The following is a 20,827-nucleotide window of genomic DNA, read 5'->3' as shown; positions in this document are numbered from 1 at the left end:
TTTGGACAGTCACGGTTCTGGTCAATGGATTGGGTCTATCAAGGAAGGACAGCACATCAGGCGCAGGACTGGATTAGCTAGGCCGGTCACCGGAATTGCACAGGATCTGCCCTTCTTGTTTCGGGGTAGTTCAAATCCACGGGATAGCGAGTTCATCAGGCAAGCCTTATGGAAGCAAGCCGGATAGTTTCAGGATGCTAGTTCAGGATGCTTTCCCACACCACGGCGCTCCACCGGGTTGTGAGAATAAGTTTGAGAATTGAGGCCTTGCTGAATATGGTTCAGCTACTGCTTGGCAAGATTCTTGGCATCTGGATCTGGAAGGATGTTAAAGGCTGGATGTTGAATGCTGGAACAAAGTGCTTCGCTGGAATCCAAAGAGTGAGTGAGTCCCTATGTGTTGTCTGCTGTCTCTATTTATCCTTTCAAATGACATCACAAAAATGGGTGTATGGGCCGGCTTTTGTCTCTCCCTGGAGTCGAGGAGCAGCCCCCTCCTTTGGGGAATTCCTTCACGGAGCAGTTTACGACCCCTTCACACGTCCATTTCCTGGCCTGGGGATCTGTCATTGTTCATTCTCTGGCTGTAGACAAAAGTCTGGCCTAACCCACACTTATCATATATCAGTGAGTTTCTGCTGAGCGGATTTCCCTCCCCTTGGGGGAAACCTGTTTTTCCATTCCTTGTAGGCCCAGCCAGGCTAATTTATTCTTAATTTCTTAAAATGCAGCAGAAGCCAAACTTGTTGCATCAAATGCCATAGATACATTACTTTCTTAGCTTTAAACCTTTGGGATCAAAAACACAACTGAGATCTGTATTCCTTTTAGCAACAATCCGTTACTGTTTGCTAATCCGGCAGACTATTAGTTTAGATGCTTTGAAGTTCCATCAGTAGAGCTCATCTGACCGGGCTGTCACTCACGGGTATCCCAGTGTGCTGCACACAGGTCTTGACAGGGGCTGTCATTCACAGGCAATACAGTTTTTCTGCATTCACAATGCTTCATTAGATTAACTGAATTTTAGCACCAAGCAAGATTTTGAATGTTGAGAAGTGTTGTGTACAGGCATTTTGGAGTTTTTAGCAACAAAGTAAATGTCGATTACAGGCAAATGTTGGGGATTTCACTTGCAAAGTGCTGCTTTTCTCTCTGCACTCTGTTTCCTTGTCATGGAGCCCACTGGCACATTTTCTGCAGTGTGCGCTCTATTCTGCCACACATGCACCATGGGTGGCTGGTTGTGCATCCATCTTTTTGTGTGTTGAGGAACGCGGTTTTGTAGGGTTTTGGTGCGCACAAGAGTTTTGCTGCCATTGTTGCCCCATACATAGCAGAGTGATGCTGCATAGTATAGCAGAGTGGGTCAATACATCCCACACTGCAAATCCTCCAAGCCATTCAAATATACCTGCCAATTATAACTAATTGATGAGGAATGCAGTGATGGTCCCTCAGGAGAAGATTCGTCTGTGGTAGTCGTATTGGAAAATCCTAGGAAGGTTCCAGAATAACGGAAAACCAAGCTTATGGTGTCCAAAGTGGTGTGACTATCACCAGGGCTTGCAAAGTCAGCTAGCCCACTAATATTGGCCAGTAGTTTTTATGAAGGGCAAGCACCATTTGCATGATACTCAACCTTGCTGGCGAGTATGGGGATGTTAGAAACTTATTTTTCACACAAAAGTGTGTTTGCAGTAAATGGCTAATACAGCTTTCACTGTGCATGCTTGACAGCAATGCAGCAAATAAGAAGCGTGCTTGTGTGACATGCACCATTTTACAAAAAGCACTGATAAATCTTTTTGTCACCAGTCACCTCGGGGCAAGTGCATTTCTGTTAGGTCGAATATATGAAAGGAACTCACCCTGCAGGTCTAGTGGGATTTTTAAGAATTTGCAAGGCTTGATCACCAATTCTGCCTACTCTTGATGTGCCTTTGCCAAGGTCCTTACTGTGATGGCGCCCAGGGGGAATGCATACTGCATGCCTAGGACCCATGATTGCAGGAAGACGAGATCGATTTCTAAAATCAACCGTGGGGATGGTTTTTGGGAGGCCAATCTATTATAGTGAACATGAAAGACCATGAAGTCTAGCCAAACCCAATCAAGGTAGGTAGCAGAGCAGAAAGCTTTGACTCAGAGAGGTCTGAGAATGGCCTAGGGCTACAATCACACACATGCATGCAAACGCACGCATGCACACAACTCCAATAATCCCAGTAAGACTGAGAAGTACAAGAATATACAATTATTTATTAGGCCTTTACAATGCACATGTAAGCATTGAAACGTTGAGGTAGGTATTATCAAATAACTACTATCAAACACATATATACACATTCAAAATGTGAAGGGGTGTCTAAATAGAACCCCTACACTTTACCTTAAAGACAGTTAGGCAACAGCATAAACGTAAGCAAGACTTTCAATAACTATATGGTCAAGTAAATGAAGAGCTAGAAAAACAGTTGATTCAAAACCAGTAAACACAGATAAGTAATCAAATTAGAAAACCATAGGTAAAACACTTATGAACAAGCCTAGAATTAGATCCCCAATTGTTAGTAAGTCCAGCCCTTAAATGCAATAGGGCTTAGTGCCCTAGAGTCACCAGTTCCACAGGATATACTGTTAAGTATGTTTATTGTTGGAGTGAGCAATGCAATGCCAGTGGTTGCAATTAAGTGTTCCAACGGTTTAGAAGAGTTCAGGTAAGTATCTCCATCCCACTACACTAGAGAAAGCTTGGGGGAGGGGCAATCCTTGACACAACTCTATACTCCAAACCAACGGATTGCAACTATCTTATTCACTGCTTGAGCTTCCACCCTCCCAACATTCTACGGAATCTTTCTTATGGACAGATGTTAAGGATCAAAAGTGACCAGGAAGACTGTGAGAAGCAATTGGATATACTACAAGAGAGATTGCAATTGAGGTTATCCACAAACAGACTTGCAAGTTGCCCGCAACAAGACTAGCACACAAGGACGAAACCAACTACTGACTAAAAGAACAGACCGGAAGAGTCCAGAAATACTGTTTGTGACCAAATACTCTATCCAAAGCAGGCAAATTAAAGACATTATCAAAAACAGATGGAGTATTTTGACTGGCAATGAAAGGATTAAAGACCTATACCTATGGCCACCCGTGTTCGCCTATCAAAAAAGCAGTAGCTTACGCAACCTATTAGTCAACACACAAGGAAGATCTACAAACAGAATCCCAGACAAACATCCAGGAACGTTCCCATGCATGAGTTGCGGTAATTGCAACAACGTCATTAAAGGCAAAATAGTATTACATCCAAGAACAGCAGAAAAAATCAAGTTGAAACACCATGCTACCTGTCTATCTGAGAATGTGATCTACGCAATTAAGTGCCCCTGTGGGAAATTTTATGTGGGCGAGACATCAAGGAAAATACGGGTACACCTCAGTGAACACAAGTCTTTTATTAGAAATGACAATCGGACATCGGCAGTGGCAAGACATTTTAAAAAGAACGGACATTCTATCACCCAAATACGCTTTCCGGTACTGGAAGTGATATCTACTAAAGGGCAGAACAGAGACATAAGTAAGCATTTTGGATCGACAGATTGGATGCACTCGCTCACGGTGGATTGAACGAGGGGCTTGATTTGAGCTGTTTTTTGTAATTTACCAACATCTAGGACCATGATGTTATTACTATTCCCTTGATTTGAAAATATTCATAACCTTACATTGTTAGACATAGCCATCATGCACAATCAATAAGATGCTGTACCATGAATGACCAGATCCTGATCACAAAGATTTTCTTTTGTTTATCTTTTAATATTTTTTGTTTTACATATTTAAGAGACTGTTAATCGTTTTTGTTTTTTGGTTGTCTTTTCTTTTTCTTTTAGCACAATTGCTTGCACCTCTTCACAATGAGCATTTATCACTATTGTTTTTTCAAGTTTTGTCTCGATTAATATCATGTCTTCCTTGTATTTTAGAACTCCGTATAACGTGCCTCCAAGTTCAAAATGTTTGATTGTGTGAATATTGCATTGATAGCTATGTACGCAAAATAGTGTCTGAAAGAAAGGCTGTATAGTGTTGAATAAGCACGATCACCCAATCGTATACACTTACACAACATATGTTTTGAGGAATTTTACAAGCATTAATAAGTCGAGTTACATCCACGTAGCTTACGTTGTACCCCATTAGGGAGGACGAATCCTATTTTACAGCACTGTTAGCATGTTTGACCATTCCAGGAGTTACCATAGTTACCATAGTTACCCATAGCACAACAAAATAGACAACAAAATAGAACTATGCCGGGCTGCGCGCACACGCCAAGTCCTGAGTCTGCTCGAAACAGTACTTACCAGGTAAGCAGCGTAAGCAGATCGGAGTATCTGACCGATACTGTCCGAGAACAGGATTATTATTCATAAGATATTATATTTTAGGACGAAGCACGCACTGGTTTCTACGATCTTTGCAATCATATGAAAACCGCCATTCTGACCATGAAACCACAGGTAAGAAACCACAAGGCAGTCATGCCATTTATTCTTGTCATGTTAACGCATACCATGATGCGCTTAAGCATCTAATAAGCAGACAATGCACTGACAGAATGTTTCATTACTCTTTAGAACACATTCTGGTAAAAGCATTCACAGGTCGGTCATTTTGCCCTTGTAACATTGAACACTATCAGTTCAAATGGAATATACACAGACTTTGAATAATATTTCAATTTTTCTCTGTTTTTCTATTTTCTTCGTTTTTCTTTCTTTCTTTCTTTTCTTAACTATATCCATCTGACCATTCATCAGCCAACATGCATTGACGTGTGTATAAATCGATTTGTATTGTGGGTAATAATGACATGTTATGCAATGTGTGGTTTTTTGCTCGAATAATGTTGATTTTTAATGGGAATTATGGACATTGATGGTATATTTTTGACAATCATTTACTTTTTCCTATTTGATTTATTGAATAACTTGGGCGGTTGGGGTTGAACCTGTTGGGTCTCAACATGTAAATGTAACGATTGTTTTGGGTATTAGAGATCTAATTAGACGCATGTCGTAACAAGCTGGCCCTGACGAAGGGTAATTTATCTGAAATGCATTGGCCATAATCCCTACGTCTCAAATGCATCTGTATAACAGAGAACAGTGAAACTAAGGGATAAGATATCACTCATTAAGAATAAAAGCACCACTCTATAAAATCGACGATTTTGTCCGTAAATTTGTTGGAAAAACCACAAAGCGAATATACACCACATTGCTGTGGTATTAGGGAGTGCAGCCCGCACTGCTGGCTTCACGCCCAAGGTCTTTTTCTCAGGAAATCCTTGACTAGACCACCACCAGTTTGAGTGAGACTAGGGAGAGATGGGGCCGGTACTTTATGCCAGTGTAACCCTATGGAGGATGGGGCGACAAAACCGGTATGTGAACTTCTCCCCCTTACTCCAAATTCCCAAAATACCAGTTCAGAGGTTCCGTATCCATTGGGCACAAGGACTTCTGTGCTTGGTCTAGGCGAGGGAGGCCTAGGGATGCGGGTGCAGAGGTAGTTTTCAGCCGTTGGATTTAGTTTCAGTCAGTCATGGTACCTGTATTACCGTTCCAGAGACTAGCCATCTGGTTACCTTGCCACTAAAGGAAGAAGACGTCTGCTGAGCAGGTGACCTTGGGAGACCTCCATGTATAGAAGAAGACTTAATTCAGTGGGTGTCACCTTGGTCAGGCGGGGATAGGCGATTATGGGTTGCTGTAGAAAGGAGTAGGCCCTGCACGGCTTCTTTTGGGATTAGAAGGCTAAACATGCAGTCACAGGAATGCACTTGTGACGGCTGCATCAAGGTAGCCTTGAAGCGAGCCGGTCAGTCCACTGGGTTGTTTAGGCGCACTTCAGAAGGCTCATCAGGCACGGATCCTCAAGCAGGAGTCAATACCTGATTGTTCCCACTGACCCAGGGGTCAAACCACCAACCAGGGTCGTCTTAAGATCAGGATAGAGGAGCAAGGCTTCACCGGGACTTCTCTGGAGTGTGAGGCAGGCATGGTATCACAAGTAAGGACACAGACACATAACGTACAAGTTTCAAAGCGTTTATTAAGTTTGATTGTGGTTCGAGACTTCCTAGCTGCCTAATTCTATAATGAGAGTAGTGTTGACCATCAAAGTAAAATAAAATGGCCCAAGTCAGTCAGTCAGCCAGTCAAACAAAGTTAAAAGTCTCTCAGAAACCTACACTCGCCCTCACGTTTCACAATAACTCAGTGTGGGAAAATGTATGAAAATAGAGTGTATGAAAAGAATGTCGGAATGTCAATGAAAGTGGCTTACCACTCCCTTCCCCAAGTTCAGTTCACTGGGGTTCTTACAAAGTTCCTTCAAAGTGGGTAATATGCACAGTTCAAAGGTTTCCCATAAATGTGTTACTCTTCCTTCGCCTATTTCAATGCCAGTTCAATGTGCATCAAAGTTCTCTTCAATGGATTCTTTCGGGCGTTCCTCACCCGGGTTCACAATTCTCAAACAGATATTCACAAAGTTCCTTCTTAGTTACTTTCACAAGCTGCCTGTGCCTGTCTTCAAACACTATTATGGATGAAACACTTTCCAGCTAAACAGTCCTGCTTCACAGAGCTCGGGATAACTCCCTTCCCCAATCTTTGTACTTCTTTTCACAATGTTCACCTGTTGGAGACCTTTGCAACTGCATAGTATTATCACCACTATGCATGACCACTCTGACATTAGGGTTGATTTCTCAATTTTCGTGCCTCTTAGACTAGGTTTTGCAGAACAGGCCTTCGGCCACTATGTTCCTTAAGTCACAAGAATATCAGTTCACTTTCACATTAGCCTTTCAGGATCTCTGCACGCACTCTTTCCCTCGTGCCGTTTCCTTCAATGGCATTCAACACATTTTGCTTTCATTATTCACTGTTCTGTTATCTTTCAATCAGCGTTTACCAACGTGCCTTCTCACACAGCACCGCTCCGTTAGTTTGTTTCTCAATGGCTCCCCCCCGGCTAAATACATTCAATCTTTCAGTTCAATAGGCCTCATTGCGAGTTGGCCGGTATCCCAATGGTACATCCACTGTAATAAGAATTATCATTACCGCCACTTGGTCCGCCGAATTCGTGGTGTTGGCGGTGTAATTCTGCATTTAATTTGAGTTCATTCGACTCAATGGGGCTTTTTTGGTGGGATTTCCGCTGTGGTAATTCCGCCGATTTTGTGGGAGAGATCAACTCCATGCCCAAACTCGTAATTTGGCTTAGTGGTAAAGTTGGCGGTAACAGAGTTACTGCCAACTTTACCACTTACCGCCAAACTCGTAATGAGGCCCAATGTCTTTATCCTTCACCGTGTAGCCTTGTGTGTAACACTATAGCTTTCCAGAATTGTGCGCATCACAAACCGGGTTCTCACTACTTTCTACACACACACACACACACACACACACACACCTACACACACACACACACACACACACACACCTACACACCTACACACCTACACACCTACACACCTACACACCTACACACCTACACACCTACACACACACACACCTACACACACACACACACACACACACACACACACACACACACACACACACACACACACACACACACACACACACACACACACACACACACACACACACACACACACACACACACACACACACACACACACACACACACACACACACACACACACACACACACACACACACACACACACACACACACACACACACACACACACACACCTTTGCCTGAGAAAGAGCAGGAAGAAGGCCAAATGATAACTTGGACAAAGACCAGGCAAGCCTTGTATGGCAAGCCCATTTTTGAGCATATTGTACTCTTTATGGCGTTATGCAGTAAAATACAAAAGTGCGCGAGTAGAGAGTCCCATCGTGGACACATTGTAATTGTAACCACAAAGTTGCAAAAGAAATGGTTCTGAGGATTCAAAGTATCATTACCGCATTTCGCTTTAAGGTGATGTGTGCAGCTTTAAAAATACAAGAAATTCACTAAGGGAGACATAGACTCCCAGTACTGATAGTGTTGGGGACAGATCAGTTTCCCCATAATAATTAGTACAAAGCAAGGGAAGTAAAGCATAAGGCTTTGCTTGCTCCCAAAAAGTCAGGCCAGCAGTCAAAACCAAGCAAAAATAAAGGGTGTCCCATAGATGTATATGGGAGGAAAGCAGCAAAAAAGTTAATGTTTCCAAAACACTACAAAGGTTGTCGCTTTGTGATGTGGCTCGTACAGAAGACCAGCAGTTCTGTATTGAGCTGCAAATCAAATGTATTCATGTGAATCTGACCGCAGAAAATATGCTGCTTCTGAAGGATGATGGGTTCTAGCATAGAGTCGCTGGAATCTGCCCGATATTTGGAGTTTGTCTGCCACTTCATTTGACCGTCCCAAAGGTTTTGGAATGTTCTCTGCCTGCAGTAATGCTATAAATCTTTTGATATCTCCGCTAGAAATCTGAACCAGTTTACATAACGGACAGCCGAAATGTTGCCCATCTTCAAGAGAATACATCATTGCCCTGGTCAGTGCTCAGTGAGTAAATAAAACTGCCAGGAGTTCTAGGTAGTTGATGGTCATCGAGAGGTTCCTTCGCAACCATTTCCCTTCTATCACCATTTCCCAGCATAGTGTGCCTCTTCTGGACTTTAATGCATGTGATTTAATAGCGAGATCTGGTTTGACATGAAAATGTCCCTGCCGTGCCAGGCCTCCATAAGTTTGGACCTTCGATGTACCTCTAAAGTGCTAGTAGCCCCTGGGAGTTTGAGATCCTTTGTCACAAGTGAGAGATCTTCAGCATTTGATGGGCACAATAGTGCAGACTCCATCGAGGAGGAGAACACCCTGATTACTCTAGACCGCTACCTGTGTCCAGTAACTGCCTCACTTCTCTTTTTGTTGTGCAGACCTTTTCCATTGGTAGACCTAGAGGGGCTTCTAGTGCATTTATCATAAACTCCAAAAACGTAATCTGTTGGAATGGCTTTAGTGCAGATTGTTCTCCAATTCATTCACCATACAGCTCTGGCCAATCAGAAGACACTCTTGTGAAAGTTTAATAATAAGATTTACAAAAAAAAGACTACACATAAAACTGTTAGAACTGAGGGCGATCAGATGATGGCTAATGGCCTTTTTGACTAGACGGGAAGAACGTCATGATAATGACTGACAGCACAGTGGCCATGCATTACTTCAACAAAGGAGGAGATGTAGGGTCACTGCCACTGTGCAGGGAGGCAAGGCAGCTCTGGATATGGGCACTACAAAACGGGATCTCTGTCGGTTGCTCACCAAGAAGAGGATATGACAGTGGACGCTCTGAGCAGGCAGAACATGATCTCCCATGAGGGGGAGTTGACTTGGGAAGTCCTTCTAGAGATTTTCGCCTTTGGGAAACCCATCAATTTGATCTGTTTGCATCCAGTATCAACAAGAAGTGTGCCCTTTTGTGCACCTCGGAATTTCCTCAGAGAGGAGACCTGGGGGACGTGTTCTTAGTGTGCTCGGATTTACCCCTCCTATACGCGTTCCCACCAGACCCCATCATTCCTCATGTCATCAGGAGGTTGAGGAAGTTCTGGAAATTCATGATCTTGATTGCTCTGTATTTGACCAGCAGGATGTGGTCCCCAGACCTTCTAGACATGTCCATCTGCACTCCATTCCATCTTTCCCAAAGAGTGGACATTCTCTTCCAAGAGGGAGGCCAGGCCGTCTTCTTCACCCGGGAATCAAAACTCTGAACCTTCACGCCTGGTTTCTGTGAGGTTAGGATATAAAGATTGGGGCCTCCCGAAAGACATGATGGAGGTGTTGCTTTCAGTTAGAAGACTAGTGACAAAAGCACTATGCCGTTGCCATTGGAACATATTTGGCAGCTGGTGTAGGGCTAAAGATATAGATCCTTTCTCTTGCAATACACCTGCACAGTGCTTTCTTTATTACTGCACCTAGCCCGTCGGGGGCTGCAGGTAGTTACTGTCAAGGGATACTTTGTGGTGTTATCCATTTGTAAACACCTGCCAGCACAAGGCTCTTACTTTAAGATGCCGATTGTCATTCAGTACCTAAAAGGATTGACATACGTTCCCACCGGTCCCTTTTCTGGTTCTGTGCTGGGATTTCAATATGGTACTATAATGTTATTAATGGGAGCTCCATTTGAACCTATCCATTCTTGTCCTCTCAGGTTTTTAACCTTAAACTCATTTTGCTAGACATCACTTCTGCTCGCATAGTGACTGTGCTACAAGCTTTGTCATGCAAACCACCATTTACTATATTCTCCAAGGAGTAGGTCGTTTTTAGCGTTAGTCACTCCTTCCTTCCCAAGGTAGTGCCTGAATTCCATCTGATATAGTAAATAACTGTACCAGCTTTTTATCCACCTCCTCACCCGTCTAAGGATGAAGAGAGGTTATGCAGGCTTGACCTGAAAAGGGCTCGGTTTCTAGGATGACAAATGTAAGAGAAGATGACCATCTATTTACTGGTTGTACTAGCCACAGGCTAGGCCAAGCCATGACCAAACAAACTTTATTGCAATGGATCGGCCTATGTACTTCAGAGTGCTACTCCATTGCAAGAAAAGATGCTCCTGGGAACTTAAGAGCTCATTCCACCAGAGGAGTGACAACCACTTTGTCTCTCTAAAGAGGTGTTGCTGTGCAGGACAATTGTAATGCCGCAACTTGGTCCTCACTCCACACTTTTTCAAAACATTACTGCTTGGTCACTCTATCAGTCCAGGACAGTCTATTTGGTAGACTAGTTCTGCACAATATCAATCAATAATACGTAAATTATACAAAATCAACTTCTCCCACATCCATCTACAAAACTGCAATGCAAGTCTTTTTAAAATGAGGAATCCGTGGGAGGCCATAATCCATTAGAAGAACCAATTACTTAGCCCTTGTAATGTTCTTTCTAATTAATGTTCCTCCCTCGGATTCCTTATCCACATCCCAGTATACCCCTTTGACTGTGGGTGCATTTTTAAATACTTCTCTCTTTCAGCGCCCATGCAGGTTATTTAATCCTGAAGTTGGCTGGGCAGAAATAAGGAAAAACTAGGTGCTGAGGCAATGGGCGTATGTTTATTCCATCGACATCCCGTCCGGATGCACAAATGGTAACCGTCGATGTTTGTCGACTTCATGCTGCACAGTGCCCTCTCCCGTCCAAAAATGTCCACGACTGCAAAGCAGGATATGGGTATATCGAAGATGAGGAATCCATGGGAGGAACATCCACCAGAAAGAACATTAGCAGTACTAAGTAGTTTGTTGTTCTTAGGAGTCAGTAGTTAATCTAGATGATTGCCTTGGTGTTCCCAAAAGGAATATATTGCTCCTCTATTCATTTGTGTATGGGCTGTTGTCTAGACTAACTTTTGACAATTCTGAGCATCTGTAATAATGTCTTTGTTTCTTTTTTGTTAATTTGGCTCTTTCAAGCATATTGAGATTGTTTCAGGATTTAAAAAAAAGAAATATTGTGGACACATTTGCATTTCATTGTTTCAAATGTAATTCTAGCAATGAGCAAAATATGCATGATTCATTGTCTGATTCATCTTAGATCCTTTTGCCCTCTGTGTATGGTTTATCTCTTCCCTCTCTCTATGGAACCCTTAAAAGTGAAGCATTAAATAATTGTTAAAGGATCCAAGATGGCTGCCGGGTGTATCGCAGTGCTCTCAACCCCGGGCCAAATATAAACTGAAGAAACTGGCAAAAGGACTCCCCAGGCAGGGTGCAAAGCAGGCTGCGTGCGTTTCAGGATGCCGAGAGGCACTGCAGTGGAGAGCAGAGCAGATCCGGAGACGAGGCAAGCAGACCTACAGAAGGCCATATCCACCTCGGGCGGTGACGAGGAGACTGCTGCTGGTTGCGTGGCAGTAAGAAAGGAAGCTCTCTCCTCTCCTGGTGACTATGAGCCGCTGCGACTTTGACAGCCGCTCAGGCGGCCCTGAAAGGGTCCTGAGTTTTCGAGGCCATCTGCATCGCTCCCGAGGGAACGGCATCCCCGGGTGCAACGAGAAGAGCAAAGTCAGCAGCTTGTGGCCCGGGCCCAGCAGTGAGGCTGGAGCGAGTGGATTGCGGACCCACAAGGAGACAGCAGTTTGAGAACAACAGTGAGGAGAGGAAGCGTGCTGCTGGGGTGGGCCATCGGGCATTATTGAGGTGGTGACCTGGGGGAAGAACCAGTTGAAGTCAGTTGCAGCCCAGCAAGGGTGGCCTGAGGCCACACAGCTACCAGCTAAGGTGTGAGCAAACCAAGTGGGGCCCCCTCTGGGTCTGTGGAGTGTGCCCGAGTACCCAATCCGGCAAGTGGTGTGCTTCCGAGGAAGGGACTTGGCCTGTACAGAGACAGGGAGGATCACCTCTCAACCCGACAGGCCAGACTGCAGTGCGGTGTGAGGGGGTCTTGAGCCCTGGAGGGCCCCCCATGTAGACGGGGTGCCCTGAGGAGAGTTGGAGCGGGCCTTCCAGGCAAACTAGGATGATTGACAACAGGCCCCAGGACATGGAGGAGAGGCACTTGGGGACCTAAGTAGAGGGCAGGACCGTAGCCCACCGAGCGGAGGCAAGGATCAAACACCTATGGATGGAAAGCCTGGCCGGGGGCAGAAGGAAGACTCTGCCCAAGCAAGGGGGATTCTCGAAAACCTTGCAGCAGGGGTCCATAGGGGGTCCAAGTAGAAAAGATCCAGGAGGGCAATTTGCATAGACTGGCGAAAAGAGGGGCAAGAGGCTATCTGGAGCGAGCAGGGCCTCCCCGTAGGGGACAAGCTAGAAGATATGGCAGCTCCAACGAAGGATCAAGGGGTCACCCAAGAGGTCCTCAGTCTGTGTTTTCAGGATTTTGGAGATAAGATCTCAGAAACTATTCACTCTCAGCTGTGTTTGATATGGGCAGAGCTCTCTGTCATTGCAGGAAGTGAAAGGCGACATAGCGAACTTGGAAGAGTGGATCGATGCGTTCGAGAACGTCATACAGGAAATCGCAGAGGACACCCAGAAGGTCGATGAGCTTGTGGATCAACTAGCAAGGGTCACACAGAATCTAGAAATTCAAAGTGAGGACTTGGAGAACCGCTCCAGACGATCTAACATAAGGATAAAAGGTTTGCCGAGATGGTAGTGGATAAGGACCTGCTGGAGGTGGCACAGCATGTGCTTGCGGACTTGCTGGAGATGGAAGATTGGCCGGGTATTCAGCTGGACCGCATTCATAGATTGTAGTCCAAAGGAGGAGAACCGGGAGCCAGACCCAGGGATGTGGTGGTGGTGCTGCTGCACCTGTATGGACAGAAAGAAAAGGCGTTGGCACCCACCAGGAGGGTAGGGTCGATCAACTACAATGGGTCAGAGCTCCAGTTGTTCCAAGACTTGGCACATGCCACCCTGGTGAAGAGAAGAATGATGGGCCCAGTAGTAGGGGCCCTGGTGCGAGCCGGTGTGCAATATAGATGGACCTTTCCCTTTGGGAGGGAAAGGTCCCTCCCAAATGAGAGGGGAGGCAACACCGGGTCACCTCCTGTGAAGGACTGACAATACTGAAAATGGAAGGGGAGGCGACCCAGTGGCAGGAGCAGAGGCCAACAAGAGAGCCCATCAAATGGAAGCTATGGGAGTGGACAAAGGTCCCTGGTGAGGGGCTTCAAGAAGCAAGCACAGAGCTGCCCGGCAAATCTTTTGGATAAGGGGTGGGGTGCAGAGGGTTCTCTTAACTTCCGACAACGATCCACCGAGTTGAGGGATGGGGTTGTGTGGAATCATGGCCTTGACAGAATACCACCTGCGGGGGAGGGAGTGTAAGAAGTGCCTGGGGTGGGGGAGCAGGGGGTATGCACCATCTTGGTTTTCAGTCTCGTAGGTCTAGGGAGACCTGCACAGGTTTACTCTGTTATTTCAGGGCTGAACTCCCAGTTTGTTACTCTGGGGGTGATGTAGAGGATGGTTGAGCCTGACCAGAGGTTGAGGGCATAGGGTGACTGTTGGTGTTAGGGGCTTGAGGGGGAGAGGGCAGGCAGTGATAGTGGCAGTAGACATCCGACTCAAGTATTTGAATCAAGTTATATAGGTTATGGGGGATTAAGTGGATGCTTTGTCTGACCACCCTTGATATTGGAGGGCTCAACTCCCCGATCAAGTGGAAGAAGGTGGAGCAGTTCCTGGGGAGGGGGAACCAGATGCTGTGGCTCTACAGTTGATGCACATCCAGAAACGTGATAAACATAAGATGAAACTTGAGGGGTAACTGCATGTGTTCCAGTCCAATGCTCAGGGTAAGACGAGGGGAGTGATGACCATCCGGTAGCTAACAGGTTTACGTGTTATAGCCACAGAGGGGGATAGTGAAGGCAGGTACCTGGCTGTATCAGTCCATTGGGAGAAGGGGATATACACTATAGCAGTGATTTACACACCTGACGGGAGACGAGACTATTTTATATGATCAGTGCTGGCGAAATTGGTCAGGTTTACTTTGGGGTAATTAATACTGGTGGGGGACTTTAATCTAGCCTGGGAGCCACAGACCGATAGGAACGCGAGGATGTATCATAACCAGAGCGCGCCCTCGGAGGAGCTGAAGGAGCGTATGGTCCAATTGGCCCTGGTGGACTGCTGGAGGGAATTGCTGGGTGGGGAAAAGAGGTACACATTATACTCCCATGTACCCATGTCTTTTTCAAGGATAGACTATGCGTGGCGCTCTAGTACGCTGTTGGGGCAGGTGTCAGAGGTGGAATTGGGCCTTGGCGATGGAAATTCCCTGACCATCTGCTCAAGGACAGGGTCATATGTGACGAGCCAAGGGGCAAAATAGACGAGTTCTTCACACTTAACAGAATGGAGGGGGTAAAGGACTATATTGTGTGGGACGCATTTAAGGCCACCATGAGGGGGAACATATCGCAAAAAGAATCCACAGGGATAAATAACTATCCCGATTGCAAACAGATCTGGAAGATAAGCTCAAGGAAGTATTGGTCAGGATGGGGGAAAACTCTGGCAACGCTTTCCGGAAAGAATAGAGGCAGATAAGGGACCAATTAGATGCCCTACAGACCAAGAATGCTGAGCGCTCCCTACTCTACTTCCAGCAGAGGTTTTACAGTAAGGCGAACAAGGCAGAATGGCTCCTGGCATGGCGGGTAAGGAAGAAAGAGGTGCCCAGGACGATCCTCAAAATAAAGATGGGTAAGGGGACGGAAAGTGCATCCTCTGCCGATATAATAGCTGCGTTCACAGACTACTACTCTGCCTTGTATTCGTGTGATTCCCCTGATGATCAGGCCCAGATGGAGTAACTTTCCCAATGCCCCTTATCGAAGATCACACCGTGGGAAAGGGAGAGACTAGAAGAAGATATCTCGCTTGATGAAGTAAGGGCAGTGATCGCTTCATTGCTACTTAGAAAGGCCCTGGGAACGGACTGCTGTCCGGCATTTTTTTTATAAGACCTTTATTGAGGCCCTGATTCCAAAGCTAGTTTTATTATATAAGTAATTCGGCAAAGCGAGGCAAATCACCCAATCTATGGAGGATGCCAAAGTAGTGTTGCTCCCAAAGCCTGGCATGGATAGCACATTATGCGTCTCATACCGTCCCATAGCTCTCATCAATCTTGATGCAAAAATGTACACCAAGGTGCTGGTTTAGATGGGCTTCTCCTCAAATCGATTGAAGCCGATCAATCGGAATTTATTAAGCAAAGGCAGACATTTGATAATACAAGGCGGATGTGCCACCTACTAGAAAAAGTCAACATTACCAAGACCCCGGCATTGATGCTGGCGTTGGACGCAGAGAAGGCGTTTGACTCGGCCAAATGGTTGTTTCTCTTCCGCACAATGTAAGTCATGTGCTTTGGGACTAAATTCCTCTCGCTGGTCAGAGCCAACTACCAAATGCCTTCTCTGCGTCTGTTGATTAATGGTCATCTCTCCCAGGGTATAAAGGTTTCCACAGGCACGAAACCGGGGTGCCTGCTTTCCCTGCTTCTTTATGCAGTCCACCTGGAGACGTTACTGGCGAAGATCAGGTCGACTTTAGACATCAGTGGGATCATCTTCGGAGGCGAAGAACATTGAGTTTTGGCCTTTGCGGACGAAATGCTCCTCCTGATCTTAGACCCGGTCAGGTCTCCAGGGAACTTAAGATGTTCAGTGCAGTAGCAGGGCTAAAAATCAGTGCTCATAAGTCTGAACTACTGAACATACCTAGCCTCTGTACCTTATTACCTTATTGGTGGGTGGAAAACAGTGTCAAGTATCTGGGAGTGCAGATTGCGGGATCCCTAGACTACTTATAACAGGCTAACTACATACCCCTGCTGGAGAAGGTGAAGCGGCTACTGGTCGAGTGGGGGCCCTGTCCATCTCATGTTTGGGGGAGGATTAACGTCCTCAAAATGGTGATCATACCTAAGGTTCTGTATTACTTTATAGTCCTACCAGTGGCGGTACCTCAGAGTTTTTTCAGGACTCTTCAAAAGCTGGCAGGGACATTCATCTGATCTGGCAACATAAGAGACCTATGGTAGCCATGAACCTATCAATGGCCCCTAAATGTAAGGGAGGGCTGGGGGTGCCCATCTTCTGCCTCTATTATTTTGCAGCTCAACTTAGTGTTGTTCTGGATTGGTTTTTGGGCAAGATATGGTGCCAGATGGATGGGGTGGTGGTAGGAAGGCCTTTTGATGAAACTCACTGGCTCCTGAAGGAAGACGGCCCCATAAATATGTACCCAAGCCAAATAACTGCCCTAATGGGGGGATGTATGGAACTCCTTGGTTCGTCAGGTAGGCCTCACTACCTTTCCTGCCCCTTTGATCACGTTTAGAAACCCCCAGTTTGTGCCAGGGCTGGAAGGGAGGGCTGTTGTCGGGTGGGAAGCAGCAGGGTGCCACAAGTTAATTTTCTGGCCCTCTAAATGATAAAGGGCTGGTAAATTAATGAATTTGATATGTGCAAGCAGCAGTTTGGGATAGGAGGAGGAGAGAGATTCTGCTACTTTCAGCTGAGGCATTGGCTCTCAAATCCGATGGTTAAAGCAGTGGCGAGTAGGGAGCTTACTCCTTTTGAGAAGTATGTCACGACGAACTCGAGGGATAAACACTTGGTGGCAGCACTGTACACATTATTTTTCGGAGGGTCCTCAACACCCTGAATGGCCTTACATGAAACTATGGGAATCTGCAGTGGGTCACGCGCTATAGGGGAGCAGTGGTCTCAGTTGTGGGAAGACTTATCTAAACTCACATGGGCAATACAGAGTCATGAGATGTGGATCAAGGTTATGGTACAATGGTATAAATTGCATAAGTACTACCCCGAGGTATCAGAGCTTCGTTGGAGTGGATGTCGGGAACCTGGGTCTTGGAAACCCATCTGGTGGGAGTGCACAGACATACAGCCCTTCTGCGACGTGATCCACAAGGCCATGAACAAGATCTTTTGTTCGCCGATTCAAGATAATGTTGGGGAGGCTATGCTAGGGATGGGTGGGGATTTGGTGACTACCTTCGAAAGCACAAAAGGTGGTGCATGTGATTTCGATAGTGGCGGCACTGCTGCAAGTGGCACAACAATGGAAGCTGAATAGTGCCCCTACAGAACATGATTGGGTTGGCATGGATTGTAACTATGTTGCTCAAGAATGGGTGACCTACTCGATTCAGGGTGACCACCAAATGTTTCTGGTAGTGGGACCTGGTCATGAAATTTCTTAAAAATGACTTGTGGGCGGTTTGGTGCCCGCAGAGGAAGCGGTTGTTTGGTTGACTAGAAGAATAGGAAAGGAGGGAGGGAATGTGTCCACAGGGGTTCCTGGTGTTGTGCGCTGCAGGAGGGGGCGGCTGGGCGGGTGCAGGGGTTGTTGGTTTCTGTATGTTGAAATGCCAATAAAATACACTTTTAAATAATTGTTAGAAATGTGTGGATGCCAGTTGACTATTGAAGACTGACTTGTCTTCCATGGCTATAGGCTGTGGATTATATTGAGTTAGCCAGCTTCTCGTAGCTTGCAGGAAGACATTTATTTTATTTATGTTTCATTCACTTTACTTTCTAGACAACATATCGTCCAATAATTTTAGTAGTAAGCCCCTTTCTTGAACCATATGGAATTGCTCAAAGTAGTATGTTGGAATACAAAGTGGTTTTCTCTCATGTTTTTTTTTTATCCATTTACAGGCTTCTATGAATACCAAAGCATCTGATATTCAAGCTCTTGTGGTGCCATATCAGCTGCATTATCTTCAGATTTTGACAGATCAGTTCAGCCGATGGCATATACAGGAGACTTTCCAGAAATAGATCTGCGCGGGATGCACTCGTAGTATTGTTGCTTTGGGAGCCATCACGCATAACCTGGTGAGTCATACCGTGTCTTTTTGCTCTTTCCATTGTCCACAGACCTCACAAAATCCATTATTGTGGCATACCTTTTGAAGTTGAAATTGCGAGCTATACTCCTGCGTTGATTATATGTGCTCAAATTTACAGAAGTGAAGCTATTCAGTTTGGTGCAACATTGTTGACATTTGCAACTACCTAGATCTGATTTTTCTTGGATCAGTTTGTCCGATATTGGCCAACTTTTATAGGCACATTGATATAGGCATTCTCATAATTTGACATACAATAAGGGTTCCATTCTTTTTATGACTCATTCCTCAGATATACATTATCGTGAAACGCCTGTGGAAATGCTTATACAATTGTATATTTTACTGAAAGAGGGAAGGAAGGCTCAGACTCTGAAATCACTTGTTGGAGGGGTCGGGCATGCTTATTTCCAATCTATTTTACTTTTAAATTAAATCAAGGAAATTTGCTGAGGATTTCAATGAAACAGACAGTACATTTCAGCATGCGCCAATTGTGTAGTAGATATTAAACACTGGAATCCGTTAAGAATGTGCCACTTCAGTCCTTTTCCTGTATGTTCCTCATAGGAACTGGTGTATTTAGAACAAGACTGACTTCTAAGACCATCAGGGAACCCAGAATTCTAGTAAGAATACTGATTTCTGGGCTTCCCTTTAGTAAACAGTTGTGTATTTGGTGCCCCTCAAAAGCTCATGGTTGTGGGAGACTCACAGCAACTATCAAACACTGTATTTCACACGCCATTAATCTTGATAGCAACTTGTAGGGATTGAGAGGTTAGTGCAGTTATGGCCAATCCTCTGAGTTCTCTGAAGTGCTTTTAACACTTTTAAATTGGGCTTGACCACCATCATACCATTTTCATGTGGACCACCAATCATACAATCAGATGTTTCATTCAACCATAATAATTTGCATTGTGTTTAATTATGGAATGTACATTCAGGTACCAATGATATTACATTTTGGTCCATACTTGTTATGATCATTCTGAATTATGTTTCAAGACTTAGTTGCACCTGGCGCTTCTCTGATTCACTGCGCATTGCTTTTTCCTTGATAACATGTTGTTAAGGTGTAAAAGGTCCGGAGTCCAGGGAGTATTGTTTAATGGTTCTTTGTGTAACGCATTTTCACTATAAAGTTAAATAAAATGTAATCTGTAGGTCTTTGACCCACCTAAACCTGTTGTGTTAATATTTATAGGTTTCCAAAGTGAAAAAAAGGACCGCAATGAGGGAAGCACAATGGCGAATCCACTGGCTCACAGACCAACATTATTTGACGTCTTTAAAGCCCGTTGCAGTAACACAGGTACTGTGCTCTGTTCTGTGCCATCAGCACAACTCCCTGCTTTTACCCCCAACACATGAATGTCTCAGTAGCTAAGTGATCAGTGTGCTGATGTTATAAAACAATGCCTTTGCTTGTTCTCTCACTAGGTGTTTGGAATAAAGCTAGCTGGTTCTTTAGGAAGTTCCTATAACCTGTACATTTGGAACATTCTTCTTCAACCTTCTAATTTCAGATCTGATCAAATCACTGCAAAGCTGGCAAAGTTTTAGAAACCTTTGATGACATCTTGGACTGGAACAGTATTGATTTCATGGAGGGGATAATGCTGTTAGTAAGGAAAAAGTAATATTCAGATGATATGCATCTAATGGTAGAGAATAGCTGATGACAACTCAGTACTAAAATTCACTTATCTTTCCCATAGAAGGAGCGTTTTTGGATTGCTTATCATTTTTGCACAATTTGCCCAATCTGCACTTAACTATCCCTAACAAATGTTTCAGCCTAATTTTTATCCATTCAAATTTGTTGCAGATTGTAGATTACAACCTTTCTAGACCAGAGACAAACATTGCTTAGATTTACAAAAACAGCAGCATATTTCAGCATCTGTATTGTAGAAGCCCCCCCCTCCAAGTCCATCCCCCTCTTCCACTACCCTATACACCAGTAAAACTGTTGATAAGCAAAACGAAAAAAGTAATTCCACTATAGTTAAGGAGTCCCTTAACCTTTTTGCCCATGTAATATCTTTGTTCCCGGTATTTATATAAACAAGAGACAGGTCACCAGTTACAAACCAGTCAGTCGTGTAGAGAAAATGTTGTTTTTCACAGAAAAGGCATCTCCCAAAATCAAGCATGCATGTTTGGGATAAATGATGTTAGTCAAGGAAATGGAAGCAATAAGTCTTGCTAATAAGAATGCTCATATCATTGGTGAGATGTTCCACGTAGTCCCTTCCTTAAGCAACTCCTAATAGACAGAGCTCCAGTGATTTTGGTAGAGGAGCTCCAGTTTTTCATT

The 20,827-nt window shown here is 44.8% G+C and overlaps 1 protein-coding gene across 3 annotated transcripts in view; it reads left to right on the top strand.

Annotated features, from left to right (window-relative positions):
• The window catches only part of BRCA2 (BRCA2 DNA repair associated), a 2,020,919-nt gene that overhangs the window by 189,050 nt on the left and 1,811,042 nt on the right, over positions 1–20,827 (top strand). For all 3 annotated transcript variants that reach the window (XM_069639263.1, XM_069639261.1, XM_069639262.1), the window contains exons 2-3: positions 18,308–18,487; positions 19,712–19,819. In XM_069639263.1, coding sequence (XP_069495364.1) covers positions 19,753–19,819 — 67 coding nt within the window. In that variant the 5' untranslated portion in view covers positions 18,308–18,487; positions 19,712–19,752. The remainder of the gene's footprint in view (positions 1–18,307; positions 18,488–19,711; positions 19,820–20,827) is intronic.

This window comes from Ambystoma mexicanum, chromosome 7q, assembly GCF_040938575.1.
Source record: "Ambystoma mexicanum isolate Mex_15411 chromosome 7q, UKY_AmexF1_1, whole genome shotgun sequence".
NCBI lineage: Eukaryota > Metazoa > Chordata > Amphibia > Caudata > Ambystomatidae > Ambystoma > Ambystoma mexicanum.
Note: the sequence above shows the minus strand (reverse complement) of the source record. Positions and strands in the feature narration are given on the sequence as shown.